This window comes from Chiloscyllium plagiosum, chromosome 21 (genome assembly GCF_004010195.1).
Source record: "Chiloscyllium plagiosum isolate BGI_BamShark_2017 chromosome 21, ASM401019v2, whole genome shotgun sequence".
NCBI lineage: Eukaryota > Metazoa > Chordata > Chondrichthyes > Orectolobiformes > Hemiscylliidae > Chiloscyllium > Chiloscyllium plagiosum.
In genome coordinates this window covers 31,951,215-31,968,089 of record NC_057730.1, presented here as the reverse complement: position 1 = coordinate 31,968,089, position 16,875 = coordinate 31,951,215, and the positions used below count along the sequence as shown (strand labels likewise).

At 39.0% G+C, this 16,875-nt stretch overlaps 1 protein-coding gene across 1 annotated transcript in view; it reads left to right on the top strand.

Moving 5' to 3' along the window:
* Nucleotides 1-16,875, top strand: part of usp31 (ubiquitin specific peptidase 31) — a 140,428-nt gene that overhangs the window by 89,593 nt on the left and 33,960 nt on the right. Inside the window, exons 6-8 of the mRNA XM_043711666.1 lie at nt 6,479-6,608; nt 7,162-7,342; nt 16,269-16,380. Coding sequence (XP_043567601.1) covers nt 6,479-6,608; nt 7,162-7,342; nt 16,269-16,380 — 423 coding nt within the window. The remainder of the gene's footprint in view (nt 1-6,478; nt 6,609-7,161; nt 7,343-16,268; nt 16,381-16,875) is intronic.

Below are 16,875 nucleotides of genomic sequence, written 5' to 3'. Positions count from 1 at the left end.
CTTTTGTGTCATCAGCAAATTTCACATGTATACCTTGGTCCCTTCATCAAAGTAAGTTATATTTAAATAAACTGTAAAGGATGAGGCCCTAGCACTGCTCCTTTTGGCACACCATTCATTATATCTTGCAAACTAGAAAATGACCCATTTATGTTTCCTGTTTCCTGTCAACCAGCCAAGCTTCACTAATATGTTACTCTTTACCATGTGAAAACATTCTCACCTGAAACTATACACATTAACCCTCTCCTGTTTCCCTTTTGTCCAGCCCCTCTATGAAACATCTCGGGATCTATTTATTATATTAAATACTTGCTTTAATTGTAGATTTTTTTAATCAACCTGTTCCAGTGTGTTATGATACACCTTTGGAGTAGGTAGAAATTGAACCTAGACCTCATGGTTCAGTGTTAGGGACACTAGCATTGTGCTCTCTGATGCACAGTGCTTTATTGGACTAATAACTCATCTCAGTTGATAGTGCATTCACCTCTGAGTTTCAAGATTCTGGGTTTAACTCTGAGCCAGGAGGTGCGGGTTCAAGTCCCACTCACTCGTTTTGTTGTTCAAAAAGAAATCCCACTGGACTGTTACCCCCTGCTGCTGGGGCCAATATTTATCGCTTTGTCATTGTCACATTTGTTGTTTGTGAGATCGTGCTGTGTACAAATTGCCAGCTGAATTTCCAGCATTATAACAAAAAGCTGGTAAATACTTTTCCTCCAAATTATTAGCCTCTTTTGGTATGGCAGGTTTTTTTTTTGTCATTTCCAATATTTGTAAGTTTCCTTCCTTAATTTGGTCTGGATTTTCCAGATTGTATTTCTGTTGTTCCTATGTTAACACTGCTTGATGAAACATTGTTTGCTGTGCCTTCACTGCAATACGTCATTGTCTGTCTACAAACTGGATTATGGATAGTTGGGGTGGAGCACTTCCTGAAAAGCAGCCAATCAGATAGTGAGCACCAGACAATCTGCAGTCTATAGACTGCAGTATTTTGTAATTGAACATTTGAAAGCAGGGTCAATTCTATTGCTGGAGGGGAGACGAATATGAGATTTGTAACTGACAAAATACCAGGAATTCTTCAGCAACCATTTACAATGAGCACAGTCTGTAATACAAAACATTTTTTTCTGTCGATGTTGTCACTTTTTATGTAGGGGAGATGGAGGAAGAAGTGTATGGGCAAAAAGAGCAATGCTTGATGCAATAATAAATATATATTGCTTTATTGTATCCCTAACAGCTCTTGCCTATCTTCAAACCGCGTTGTTTGCTATGAGAGATTACTCGTCATCCAGTCAACTGAAAAAGAAATCCCACAGCCACAGTTTAAACATTGAGCACCGATATCCCGATTAGTGAATGTGTGGAAGAAATTGAGTTCTTTGTATTCTACCCTTCCAACAAATGCTGATACTATCTACTTTTAAAACAGTCAGTGATAATTGAGACCCAACAAGAGGAGCCCTTATCTCCTTTTCTTGAATGTGCAGATTGTTTTTGTTTTTTCAGAAGATCTGAAAAGGTATTAGGGCTCATACTGCATGAGCAATTCCTTATGCTCCCGGTATTAACTGTCTGATATTTCCCAACCATTGACATTTAGAATGTTTTTGCTGAACACAACCTTGTCGCTTCTTTCACTGTTCATCCTCTTGGCTGAACAATGACTGGTTTAACTTTCTACACTTACACCATTTCCTATCCAGTACTGCTGATTGTCCCTCTCATTCTCTTAGTTAAATATAATTTCAAAAAAATGACTCTGGTAGTGTGTGTGGAAGAGCAGGTATGTCTTCTTTCAGCTTCTTCTGTTTTACTTAGGTTGCCACAAGCTATTTGATCTTCATTCTCAATTCTCTACTTCTCCAAAGTTTAACTTTCTCATGACCATATCTTTCCTCCTTGTACTTAGGCTTTCCTGTTCTTCCTCCTGGCAGCCCCATCTCTATCACTTGGCTTACCACACCTCCTTTCTCTCTACACCTGGTGACCATACCATTTCAGTTCCACATTGACTATTGTTTTTGCTCCTGTGATCTTCATTGACCCCCCTGATGTACTGGTTTATTATATTGTCCTTTGTCATTACGCTCATCATTCACATTTCATTAGTATGCAGTCTTTGTTCTTCTGTTCCCCTTGTGTTGGCCAGGTTTCTGTACCATCAAACAAGGACATTCTTATTTGTTTGTAGATTTTTCCTTTCAGTTTCAGTGACACGTATCTACTATATAAAACTCCAAAGAACTTCTTCCAGTTACTACAACCAGAGATAATCCATTATGGCAAGTAATTCTCCTCCTGAGTCCTTGAAGCCTTTCCACCATCTTCGAGGCATACGTCAGCATGTGATGGAATGCTCTTTGCTTGCCTGAATGAGAGAGTAACTCCAACAACACTTAAACTTGATACTGCCTAGGGCAAAGTACATTTCTGAATGATAGCACAATAACCACCTTTGACGTTCATTTCCTTCAACACCAAAGAATGGTAGCAGTGATTACCATCTACAAGATTCACTGCAACAAAGCATCAAACCTCTTTAGACAGCATCCTTCCAGAATTGTGGCCTTTACAGTGGAAGAAAATAAGGGCAGCTGATGCATGGGAACACCACCACCTGCAAGTCCTCTTTCAAGAGATGTGCAATTCTGACTTGGCACCATATAATTGTTTCTTCACTGTTGCTGCAGCAAAACCCTAGATCTCACTTCCTAATAGCACTATGGGTTTCCCAGGACCACATGAATGAAACAGTTCAAGAAGGAAACTCACCACCACCCTCAAGTGTAATTAACAGTGTACAATGAATGGCCTAGCCAGCAATGTTCACATCCTGTGAATGAATTAATTTAAAAAATTCTATAAATGAAACTACCCACTTTCTCAAGTCGTCTTCCTTCATTATCTTTACATCCTCAGTCTGATCATCTTTCCCGATGGTCTTTATCTTGGTCTTTGACCTACTAATTTCTGTACCTCATTTTCCAGTTCTTCGGATGCTCAGTCATGCTCTCATCACCACCACCACCACCACCAAAAGAGTTGAATTCCTCTGTAATTTCTGCAACATTGAATGTCTCAGTTCCTTTGAATCTGATGGAAAATGCTTGCCTTCTTGCCATTGGAATTTTCTCTCTCATTAGAATACAGTTGTGAATAGTTTTTTTAGGACCTGGACCCATATTCACCTAGGCAGGTCTAGTAACTGATTTCATCACTGCTTTGCCTTTTTTTCATTTCTTTCAGCATTGTTCTAATTTCTTTCACATTCATGTTAATTGTCACTCTTTTAACTTGCAGTTAATGTTTCTAATTTCTAAATTTTCTTAAATTCATAATCCCGTTAAAGTAATGGCTTTACTTGATTTTATCCTCTTTCACAAAGGTTACTTTACCTTCACCTTTGCTTGTACCTGTATTTTCCACATCTGTCTCTAACAGCTATTCTGAAGTTGTTTTTATCCCTTTTTGCTATTTACATTTCATGTTGTTTCTAAGGCCAGGGACCTTTTCTACCAATGGCTTTCTTTGTATTCAATTTTGTCTTTTTTGTTCTGTTCTTTAACATCTTTAGGTCTTGATTGTTCCCATTTCTTTAACAGACTATGCGTCCCGTGTTTTCATTCCATCATCATATTTATTTGCCCTAATGATCTTCACACATTACGTCTCCAGGTTTGCCAGTAAGTTCCACTGTGCTTCCAAGTTCTCTGTGTTGGGACCATCATTTTATTCTACTCAATTTTCATTTCGAACAGTGACCTGAAGTTGAGGGTTGAGCTTTGGACTTTGTACAGTAGCTTGTTTAACAAAAGGAATTAACAAAAAAAACCAGTATTTAGTCAAGTTGTAAAGTTAATTACTGATTGTGCTAAGCATGCTGAGGATGTTTCAGCACCTGAGGTATATTATGCTCAAGGACTGGATGTGATAAGGGCAATCAAATGAGAGGCCGAAACCGGCCACTCCAACAGAGGATGTTGAAAAACGAAAGTGAAACCATGGATTGAACTGATTAGGCAGTAGGGCAATGTGGCTATGAAAGCTGCTGGATAGAGTTTTAGTTGCTCTCTAGTTATCCTCCCGTTATTGCATTTTGAAAGTTTTAAGAAAGAATCCCAGTCTGTGGACATAAATAAAACACTCCAGCGGGCTGCAGAATTATTTACATTGCCAAGTAACTTCAGAATTCAAACAATATGTACAATCCCACCTGTTGGTGAACGTCTCATTATCCCAGGGTTACTTGAAGGTTTAGCAGCCATTATTCAACACTGCTTAAGTGAACTGGCCAGTTACAACTTTTTTTTAATTTACTTTTTAACTTATCCCTTAATTGTGTCTCTGTCAGTCTGAATGTCTTTGAGTGAGTGGGAGTTCTAATTAAGGAAGATTGTATTTAAATTGTAACATTAATTAGATTATCTTGTTTAATTATCTTGTGCAAAATTACAGTTAATAAATTGTTAACTTTTGTTTAAGCTGTAAACTCTGTCTGATATCTGTTGTTCAAAGTCTGGTTAGGAACAAATAGACAATGTTGAGGGTCAATGAATATTTTAGTTTCACTATGTTGTGATATCCGGGCTAGTGAGTCTGATTTGGTTTGTCTTGCTGTCCCTATTCTGTCATATTCTTTCATTTATCTTGGCTTTCCATTTGCTCTCCTTCACATTGGAGAATTTGCCATCTGAGGTCTTGTGATACTGTTTTGTTTTCATTGCGATCAGCTCTGTCATCAGCACTTTGCTGGGCAGTCAGTTGTTCATTTGTGAAGAGTCTCTACTCCCTCCTTTCCTTTGCAAGTTCTTTGTTAACTATGATGTAGCACAGATGGTAGTCAGCTGTCTGCTACACAGCTGTGTTTCTCTGTCATTGCTATTGTGGGTCTTAAGGTGGTTTCTACATTTTGGTACCTGCTGTTTAATTGTAGCAGTTGTTAGGACCAATCAAGCTCCAAACTCTTGGTTCCTTCTTCATTTACATATCCAAAACAGTAACCATTGTAGATAATTTCATATCGTGCTCTTTCTGTCCGCACATGTCCTTCTAGGTCACCTGCGACCACTTGCTTGTGACTGCTTGGCAGTAATTGAATTATTTCTGATGAAGGACTTTTGCCTGAAATATCGACTCTCCTGCTCCTCGGATGCTGCCGGACCTGCTGTACTTTTCCAGTACCATGCTCTCGAATCTAATCTCAAGCATCTGCAGACTTCACTTTTGCCTAGTATTTTGAATCATGTTCCCAGAATTTATTTAGTCCCCGGTCCATAATAAATGTTGTTGAAAAGAATCATGTTGCTCAAGCTTACTGTTTTGCACTGATCAGGTAAATGTAGGAATGCCAAATTTTAAATTACCTACTTGTACGACAGGACGAAATTTTGTTGGTTGGTTAGCAAGTTGTCTCTAATTGGCTGAAGCACTGCTATGGAAAAAAGGATTGGGAGCTATAGGCTGTAGTTCAGAAAAGTGTAAGGATTGAGATTATTCCTTTTGTTTGCAGAGGTCCCTGTATATGAATTTGTCATGTCCTCCAGCACAGAAACAGATCCTTTGGTCCAACCAATCCATGTCGAGCATAATCCCAAACTTAGCTTGTCCCACCTGTCTGTGCTTGGCCCATATACTCCAAACATTTTTTATTCATGTTTTTATCCAAATGTCTTTTAAACATTATAACTGTACCCGCATCCACTACTTCCTCATTCCACACATGCACCACCCTCCGTTTTAAAAAAAAGTTGCCTCTCATTTTTTTTGTTAAATCTTTCTTCTCTCATCTTAAAAATATGCCCCATGTCTTTAAATTTCCCACCATAGGGAAAAGACACTAATCATTCATCTTATGTATGCCCTTCATGATTTTATCAACCTCTATAAGATCACCCCTCAACCTCCTGTGTTCCAGAGAAAGAAGCCGATCTTCTCTCTCCTTTATAACTAAAACCCTCTGTTCCTGGCAACATCCTAGTAAATCTTTTATGAACCTTCTCCAGCTTAATAATATCCTCTCTATAAGAGGGTGACCAGAACTAGACACAGTGCTCCAAAAGAGGCCTTACCCACTTCCTGTACAACCTCAACATATGGTCAAAAGGTCTGAGCAATGAAGGCAAGAGTGTTAAATGCCTTCTTAACCATGCTATCTGCATGTGAGATGAGCCACTGTGCTCCCCGCCAAATGCACCAAACTGGTTATATGTGCAGCTTTTGTTTGGCTGAAAGGGACAAGACTTTTGTCTCATTAAGTTGTGCTGTGATCCTGTCCAAGTCTTGGAGATGACACGCTGTGTGATCTAACTATTTCCCAGTCTTTGGATCTTGGGTAACTCTACTAAAGTTTTTTTGTATAAAGTTTATAACTGAAGGCTGTAGCTTTGTGTTCTGTAGCCACTCAACCAGTAGTTTCAATGATTTCAAATTCTTTAATTAAATATTGTGATTTTTTTTGTTTCAGATTGTTCTAACTGAAATTTATTATGATGGATTCCATCGTACCTTCAGTGATGCTGATTCGCTGGACACTATTCATGAAAATGACTGTATTCATGCTTTTGAGATACCTGATGTCTATATTGGTCAAAGAGGTATGCTTCCGTCCAAGAGATAAACCACAACAGCAAGAGTTTGTTTTTGTAAGGCTCCAGTGAGACAAATGACCTAACTTTGTCATGTGATTATGTTTTATCTTGGTAGCTTCTGCTAAATAGATGTTTAAGAAGTAAATGGTTATTTTTCTCAGACCTTTTTGAATAGATTTTCTATTCATGAAGCAGGTCAATCCAGAGAATGGAAGGCTTAGTTTTCCATTTCTCTCACTATGTTACAACTTTGAATGTTCCCAAATTGTTGCAGTTGCTGAAACAAGATTAAAGCTCTTTCTGTACTACCCCATCAAACATTGCCAGGCTGGGTACAGCATGCATTAGATATGCATAAAGCTCTCCTCGACATTATCTGTTATTCTGCACTTCATAATTAAACCTGTAATGTGCTGTTTCCCATATCCGAAATTCAGCGTCTCTTGGCTAAAACAACTTAGTTCCATTCTGCGATCATTTTCTTTCTCAGATTACAACTTTTATAATCAAGAGCAAGTCTGCTGTGTTTCTAAACTCCTGTTTCTGCATCCTTTCTCAGGCAAGCTTACAAACATAAATCAAAATAACCTGACGTTCAGCAGTGATCATAGATCCACAGTCTACCCCCATGGAGGAGTGAAGCAGATAAAACTGGAAAGAGTGTACAGCAAGGGTTCAGGCTATGAGAAATGGACGCTGCTGGTGTGTAACCAATGCTGCACTGCACAGCAAATAAAAAGGTGAATCGTCTTCGGAATGCAAGCAATATATTTTACATGTAAAGGTATTTGAATATTTGACGTCAACAAGTTGTGGTGCAGATGTTTTTATAGATCGATTATTGTGTGCATTTGTTAAAGTGCAAAATATAATACCAGTGAGGAGACATGTATGAATTGTTCTTCTCATACTGCAATATACTTGGGGATGACTTGAATCTGTGAAGAACCTCACTAAGTAGCCAGATATGCTAGTTAATATTGATGAGTTGAATAAGTCACAGTTAACTATCAAGTGTTCTATAAGTTTGGTTGCTTGCTTATACCAAAAGTGAATGTTGCTGAAAAGAGTCATGTTGCTGAAACTTCATTTTACACTAGACAGGTCAAATTGAGGAATGCCAAATCTTAGACAGTCATAACAATTTATACCCAGGTGAAAGAATGCTGCTTGGTTGGTAAGGTGGCTATGTTTGGCTGAAGCATTGCAATGAAGAAAGCAATGTGCAATTCTTGCACCCCATGCTTAACCATGTTCCTATGTCTGTTCGTAATGGGCAGAGTACCCAACCACTGCTCAAAATGCATGGAGATGGTAGGTGAATTCGCCTCTAAGTCCCTGAAACAAAGGAAGATTTAATCACAGGTTGACCAGTTGAAGGAATGTTATCACCATAAAGTAGCAGTTGTGAGGAACTGTTCCTCCAATATAGGCTATTTTTTTCTTTCTGCTTCCTGTTAATACTGCTCATTAATCCTCCAGTGTTTGGAGGAGTAATGAGCAGTTAGTGTTGGCACTGTGTATGTGTGGGTGTTGGAGAGTCAGAGAGCAGCTAAAAGTAAGGCAATTGCAAGAAGTCCCCTCAACTGCTTCTTACCAGCAACTGAAGAGCTTTTTTCCTCGGTCACAATACGGGTTTTGGCCATCACTATCTTGAATGGAGCCACTAGGTCTGTATTGCTTTTTAGAGTCTGATTTGAATACAGCCTGAGAATTTGCAAAGGAGCAACTGTCTTTGCTCACTTTCTCTGAAATCCCCTCTTGGGATTTGAATGAAAATCCAAGTGGAGAGTTTTTAAAGGCAAGCTCTGAATCTAGGCACTTGCTGCAGTAAAAGAAATCAGCCAGCCAAAACTGATTCAACCGTTGTAGCGCAAGGAAAAGAACCCCAGCCTGTCCAATCTTTCCTCATTGCTCATACCCTCCAGCCCAGGCAGCAACTTGGTAAATCTCATCTGCATCCTCTCGAGTACAATCTAATCCTTCGTTCTACTATGGTGACCAGAACTGTACATAGTAGTTCAGCTGTGTCTAACCAGTGTTTTATACAAATTCCAATGAACCTCCTTGCTTTGTATTCTGTGCTTCCACTAATAAAGGCAAGTATTCCGTTTGTTGCTTTAATTATCATATCTACTTGCTGTGCTACCTGCAGGGATCTTTGGATATGCACACTAAGGATCCTGGCACTGAACCTGTGGAATCCTATTGAAAACAAAATTCCACTGATAAAAACATCCTTGTACTAGCATCCTGCCTTTCCGCCTGCTTTGGATCCAAATGTCACTTTGCCTTGGATCCCGTTGGTTCTTACCATCTTGACCAGTCTGGCATGAGATACCTCATTAAAAGCCTTGCTAAAGTCCACATGATTTTATAACCCTCTACCTCCTATCCTGCAGTGAAAAAGGTTCCAGCCTATCCAGTCTCTCTGTGTAATTCAAACCCTCCGGTCCCAGTGACATCCTTGTAAATCTTTTCTGCACCCTCTCCAATTTAATAATATCCTTTCGATAGCAGGATGACCAGAATTGTACGCAGTACTCCAAAAGTGGTCTCACCAATATCCTGTACAATCGCAATATGGCGTCCCAACTCCTATACTCAACTGTCTGAGCAATGAAGGCAAGCATGCCAAATGCCGCCTTAACTACTCTGTCTGCCTGTGACACAACTTCCAAAGAACAATGCACCTGAACCCTATGTCTGTCTGCTCGACAACAGTCCCCAGGGCCCCTACCATTAACTGTGTAAGTCCTGCTCTTGATGGTCTTACCAAAATTCAATTTATGCTAACTATCTCTGCTTATGATTTGGAGATGCCGGTGTTGGACTGGGGTGTACAAAGTTAAAAGTCACACAACACCAGGTTATAGTCCCTATAACTTGGTGTTGTGTGACTTTTAACTTTATCTCTGCTTAATCAGTGTTCCTCCTTGTATGAATATTTTCTGTCCCTGAGAATTCTTTATAATAACTTAGATTGGCTGTCCCTTCCTCCATTTATAATAATGGGACAATGTTGGCAGTCCTCTGGCACCTCACCTGTGACCAGACAGGATGTAAAAATTACTGCTAGGACCCTTTATATCTCCTCTCTGTCTGCTAAACCTACTAGCACCTCTTGTCTCTCTTAATTTTGTCTAATGTTTCACAGTGCTCCACCCTGATGTTTGTACCTGCATTATCCTTTTTCAACGTGAGAACCATTGCACAATATTCATGGAGGATTGTATTCTAGGTCCACACGCAGATTGTATCTATGGTCGTCAGTCGGCCCTATTATTTTCTCTAGTTATTGTCTTGCTCTTTATATATTTAGAAAAGCCGTTTTGGTCCTTCATTTTGGGTTTTCTAAATGTATTAGCAGCAAGATAATAACTAGGGTTTTCTTTGAGTTTTCTTCTATTTGCCAATGCTTTCTCAATTACTCTGTTTTCCTAATTTTTGTTTTATTTTACTCCTTGCACTTTTTATACACATTTAGGGACTGCAAAGTTGCACCCTTGATTTATAAAAAGATTCTTAACCTTTTTGTTTCTTGACATCCATGATCCTTTGGTCTTAGTCCCACATACTTGCCCTGTACTCTTGCCATTCCCTCTTTAAATGTCTCCAACTGCTGTGATAGTTTTATCTGCAAGTACCTGCTCCTGATCCATTTGGGCCAAACCAGATCTTACTTAGTAAAATTAATATTCTCCAAGTTGAGAACTTTTATTCCCAGCCAATCCCTATTCTTTTCCATAATGATCCTAAGAGGAGAAAGTGAGGGCTGCAGATGCTGGAGATCAGAGCTGAAAATGTGTTGCTGGAAAAGCGCAGCAGGTCAGGCAACATCCAAGTAACAGGAGAATCGACGTTCCTGAAGAAGGGCTTATGCCCGAAACGTCGATTCTCCTGTTCCTTGGATGCTGCCTGACCTGCTGCACTTTTCCAGCAACACATTTTCAGCCATAATGATCCTAAGTCTAACTAAGCTATGGTCACTATCTCCTAAATGTTCCTCTATTGATAGGTCTTCCACCTTCCTGGGCTTGTTTTAGAATATTAAGCCCTGAACTGTTCCCCCTTGCTTCGTAGGCGGTTTATGTACTGGCTAAAAATGTGTTCTTAGATTCAATTTAAGAATTTGTTCCCCTCCCCTCTTGAATTCTAAACCTAATTGGTATTGAAAGTTTAAATCCCCTACTATTGCTACCTTACTGCACTTTCTGAAGTATGATTGCATATCTTATTCTCTGTATTTCCCTGGCTGTTTTTTTTGGGGGGCCTATTGTACATACCTAACAGTGTATGCCTGTTTTGTGTTTTTGTTTCATTTCTATCCATATGGCCTCATTTGATCCTTCCAAGATATCATTCCCCCCCACTGCTGTAATTGATTGCTTGATTGGTATTGTAACCCCTCCGTCTCTCATCCCTCCCCCCCTCTATCTCATGAATATCCTTTAACTAGAAATGTAAACTTACCTTTCTCTTATCTAGTCAATGTTCCTGTTTTCTTCCAGGCTGACTCGCTCCCGTTTTAGCTTTGAATTCCATATTATATAGAATTTCATACTAACTCAGCTACCCTCCCCTTGTCAGGATCCCATCCCCTGCCAATCCAGTTAAGTTTAACATATAATTGGCAATTTCAACTTAGTTTTTAAATTCGAATGTTATTGTGACCACTGGAAGAGGAGTTAAGGAAATGGATCAGTCTACCCTTCTAACTTATGTGAAGTCAGGAGTTGGGGTGAATGAGATGATCTTAACGGTTAATGAATACAGTGAAAAGTTTATAAGTTGCTACTTATAGAACTATCTTCGGTACAAAGGTACCTAGCTACAGAGAGGGGCAGCATGGTGGCTCAGTGGTTAGCACTGCTGCCTCACAGTGCCAGGAACCCGGGTTCAATTCTAGCCACGGGTGGTTGTCTGTGTGGAGTTGCAGATTCTCCCTGTGTCTGCGTGGGTTTCCTCTAGGTGCTCTGGTTTCCTCCCACAATCTGAAGATGTGCAGGTTAGGTGCATTAGTCAGGAATAAATATATGGTAGGGGAATGTGTCTGGGTGAGTTGCCCTATGGAAGGTTGGTGTGGACTTGTTGGGCTGAAGGGCCTGTTTCCACACTGTCGTGATTCTAATTCTAAATTCTAATCTCTCCCTGAAGTCTAATTTTTCTTTAACATCTAAAAATCTCTATTGAAAAGAAGTGAATCAAGTTTCTTCCAGGCTTAAACAGGGTTTGCAATGTCTCTGAGAATAGGTATCACGAGTTAATAAGTTAACTGGTTTAAGGAAGTTTCTCAGCTTTAGTAGAGCTGACTGATGGTGTTTGTAGATATTTTTAATCTATCTGTTTGGACATGGTAAGATGCACCTCTGGAGCAGATAGGACTTGAAGTCAGGCCTTCTGGGCTAGAAGTAAGGACAAAACCATTGCACCAAAGAAACACTTCAATGTATGTATACTCTTTGTAAGATAAGGATTTCTGTGTTTACCTGCATAGATTGAGAAGCCAGGAGTCGAATAATTGAACAGTACTGCAAATATTTTGAGAAAATTAATTCTGTAAAGGTCGCAGGAGAGTTCATGTCTTCATGGCTTCTGCATTTGCAAGTGTCTGGATGGTCCATAGCAACTGCATTTGTGGCATCTTAGACCTTGAGAAACTTCATCTTGTTTTTGACCTGGAGATCGAGCTGTAGTCAGTGATGCATCAAGGATGGGGAATGATACCTGCAAACTTTGTTCCAAAAGGCATTCATACCTTTTTGCTTAGCATTGTCTGATTTGATTCATGATTAAGGTCAGGAGGGTGTGACTGCACATTTGACAGGTCAGGGGATTGAGAAGGTGTAAGTTAAGGAGCCTCAGCCCTGTAGTTGTGTAACAGGTTTACATTTCTTGCACCTTTATATGAATAACAGCTATAGTCCAGATAAACCAACAACCTTTGCACCATGTAACAGGAAACCATTCAAGCAGAACAGCTAAAAACAATGTAGTGGTATTAGAAGACAGCATAGTAGGGGCATAGATGCTGTACTCTGCAACCGAGCGACAGAATCCAGAAGGCTGTTACCTGTCTGGTGTCAGAATTCAGATATCTGGTTATGGCTGGAGAGTTATGTGCAATGAGAGAGAGAAGATCCAGTTGTTATTGCCAGTAGTACCAGTAACAGGTAAGACTAGGAAAGATGATCCAATTAGGAGTATAAGGAGACAAGTACTAATTCAAAAGCACAATCTCAAAGTGGTATACCTGAGCCATATGCAAATTGATTCAGGTAAAGAATACAGGAGAAGTGAATGCAAAGACTGGTGTGGGAGAAGTGGTTTATGATTTGTGTGACTGTGTCAGTACTGGGGAACGTGGAGGATTTACCATTGTGATGGACGTCAGCTGAATAGTGCTGGGGCTGGTGTTCTAGCCAGTTATATAACTAGGGAAATGAAGAGGGCTTTAAGTTAAGTGGAGATGGAAGGGATCATGTGGAGGAAAATTGAGTAAATTAAAGGAAAGTGAAAAGACCATAGATCAAAGTAGCAACAAAATCATAATCGGGCAATGGTAGGAAGGAACAGTGACGGCAAATTTAAGGCTGTGCGATCAGATAAGGCCAAATTTTATACTTAAAAAAAGTTTTTAAAAAACTGGACTAATGACTCTGCCATCATAATGTCCGGAGCATTCACAATAAAGTGTGTGGAATTGCCAGCTCAAATACAAGTTCAAATGTATTATCTGAGAGTTATCATGGAGACATGATTACAAGGAGACAAAAGCCCAGCTGGGACCTTAATATCTGAGGATATGTGACAGCCTGGAAGGTCGTGCATTTGGGAAGAGGTGGTATGGTAACTCTTGTTAATTGAAAAGGGCATCGGTACTATCATGAAACTTTAAATTCAAGGTGCAAAAATCATTTAAGTTGAACTAAGCAGCAATAAGGGGCAGAGACCTTTGCTGGGAATTGTGTATAGGCCACCAAACAGCAATAATAATGTAAGTCACAGTATAAAGCAGACAATTAGAATTGGCGTAACAAGAGTATTAGACTAACCTTGAGGGTTTCACTACATCAATCTACATATAGACTGAGTAAACCTAATTAGTACTGATATTGTGGAGACAGAGTCTTGAAACATTTTTTTTAATGCAGTACATTTGGAAACCAACTAGAGAGTGGCCTGTTTAGTATGATGACACAGATGTTAGAGGGTTAATTAAGTTTCTCATAGTGGAGGAGCACTTGGGAAAGGCTGACCACAACTTGATAGCATTTTATATAAGTTTGAAAGTTGTGTAAGTTAATCACAATTAGAATCTTAAATCTAAGCAAATGAAACTATGAAGTTATGAAGACCTAATTCACTATGGCGAATTAGGAAACTACATTAAGCGGTATGATGTAGATTGGCAATCATTCAGATTGAAAGAACTAAAACAAAGCATATGAGAAAAGTACATTTCTTTCACACAAAAGATGCCAGCAAGGAAAGTATTTGAACAGTGGCTAAAAATGAAATGATGGTTTGTATTAGACAAAAGCAATACATCTGTAGAGCTGCCAAAGTATGACTGAGCATTGGCAGGAGTTTTGATGGCTAAGGAAAAGAGTAGATAAAGAAAAACAGAATGAGTAAACTAGCAAGGAGTGCAAAAATGGACAGCTAAAGCTTGTATTAGGAAAGCAAAAACACATGAACTTATTACTAGCAGAGTCAAGAGGGTTAATAATGGAGAATAAGGAAGTGGCAGGGAAACGTAACATATACTTTGTCACCAATGAAAATACTGCAAAACTTTCCAGAAATAATGGAGGATCAAGGGACTAGTGCTATTAAGGTAATACAAATATTAATATTAGTAAAAAGAATTTTGATACCATGGTCTTAAACTGGGGGTGTGGGGGTAATAAACTGGCGTGAATTGAGAACTGGCTGATGTTCACAATCCAGAAAGTAAGAATAAATGGATCATTTTCATGTTGGCAGGCTATAACTGGCGGGATACTGAAGGAGCAGAGCTTGGACTCAGCTATTCACAATATATATCAATGATTTTGATGTGGGAACTAAATAAATATTTCCAAGTTTTGTAGATGATACACAACAAGGTGGAAGTGAGAATTGTGAGGACAATATTTTGACTCTGAGACAATACTGAATTATGCCATGCTAACAAGGCATCTGCTGTTGGATATGATTCTATGATTGGGCAGCTCTTCCAAAAATTCAGTGCTCTGTAATAGCTGTATTGGCAATCAGTTTAAGATAATCGGTCGAGCTGGTAATGTGACTCACTTATGTTTCCGAGAAGCAACGTACATTCATGTGCAGGGGCCATTCTCTGAAAACTAGAAGGAATATCTTCAATCCTTGCACCTCTCTCGAACATGTAGAACATCTGGAGCCTGTAGTTCCATGTAGCTTTCCCATGTAACTTTACCATGTAACTTCTTGACCAATAAGAATTGACGTGCTAATTAATCAGCCCTCCTTTGCTCTTGTGGTAGAAGCTGTTGTTATTTTTGAAAATTTGTGTTCTTGTGTTCTAATGAGTGCCAGATAAAAAGCATTGACAGCAGTTCTGTTTTCAGCAATAGTTTTGATTTTTTTCCTGAATAAGTGAGGCACTACATAATGCAAGAGAGTAGATAAAGCTGGTTTACATGGTGTGTGGTAATATTTAATAACCTCCTACTCTGTTGATCCTCCAGCTCTCAACATTCAAATCATATATGTTAAATGTGTTCCTGATCGTTTCATTTCGAGAGCACATTTAAAACATAGACTGGAATACTAAACAAAAAAGCCCTATATAATATCATCATGACAACCTTTATTCTGGTGATGACCCTCTACCCCAGACGATGAGCTCTCGAAACCTTTCCCTTGCATGGTGATGACTATTGATGCATTTGCTACCATATGGAAGTTTACAAGGTGGAAGGATGTGCCAGGATAATTTAGACGGATGGAGGTGGTGAACTTTCAGTTTTGCTCTTGGTTGACATATGGCTCAGTTGAAATGAGCACCAGGTGGTGATGTGAGAGTGGACACGTCATTGGATCAGTCCAGAGGGAGCGATGAACTGCTCTTTCCTTAACTGTGCAGCTGGTCTGGAACTAATCTTCACTGGCTGCTGTGAATTTTGGCCAATACCATCAATAAAACAAAGTTAAAAGGTCTTTTAACTGACAAGTTTAGATTTAGCTGATATGGCTGTAATCCATTTAGATCCATTAGTTTTCTTATCGACAAGTCCCATGTGTCAATATTTTTTTTTTTAAATTAGGAGCAGCTCTTATAATTGCCATCTGATGCAGAAATATTCTGGTCCCTTGTGGATGTTGTGCAAGCAAGTGCACAAGCTAAAGCCCACTTTTTGTGGCATGTTGATATCACACAAGTATTGTAGTAGTTATCCTTAAATGTACAAGTTACATTCAGAATTCTAATTCACTATTCTTGTTTGCAGATTGATTAATGAAATCAACCTCTCTGACTTAATAGTGCAGCATAGTGACCAACTTGAAGTTAATGGCTTAGAGAAATATAAGTTAAAATTTATAACTGACTTTTCAATGAGACTGTAAAACTTTGTCATCAAATATCTGAATTCATTTTCAAACTGTTTACTTAGTCCTTGTTGATCTCTGCTTTTCTAGGTTTGGTCATCCCTTTGTACTCTGTTTGGATCGTAAAATAACATGGGAAGGACTGCAGAAAGATATTTTGGAGAAGATGCGCCATCTGTTTAGACCAGGAATGTTCACAGAGGTAAGAGTGGCAGCTCGGTCCTTATGACTTTGAGAGGATTTGTTTAAATAAACATTCCAGAATGAGGAACCGTACCATCAAAGGATGCAAGATCAGCATTGCACCTTTGATAAATCTTAATATTTTAACTACAACAAATAGTAGAAAAAGTAGGTAAAAGATATCTTACCACTTGCACATTCAATCAAATGTAATGGTATATCTTGGCAATATCAATTGATTTCCAATCATTTCCTGAAAACAAATGATGCTGCAACAGAAATTATCTTTCTATGTTCACACACTGAAACGACAAGCTAGCAAATGAGCACATAGAAATATGGGGGGGCAGATGTGACTTCGTGAAGTGGCTGCATGCCAGACTATAGAAAGAAATCTAGTGAGTTTGGGATATCAGTGTAAAAAATCAGAACATAATTCAAGATGATAGCTTTAATAACTAACAACAGTATCAAATCCTCATTATAGGAGGGATTTGATTGCACTGCAGAAGGT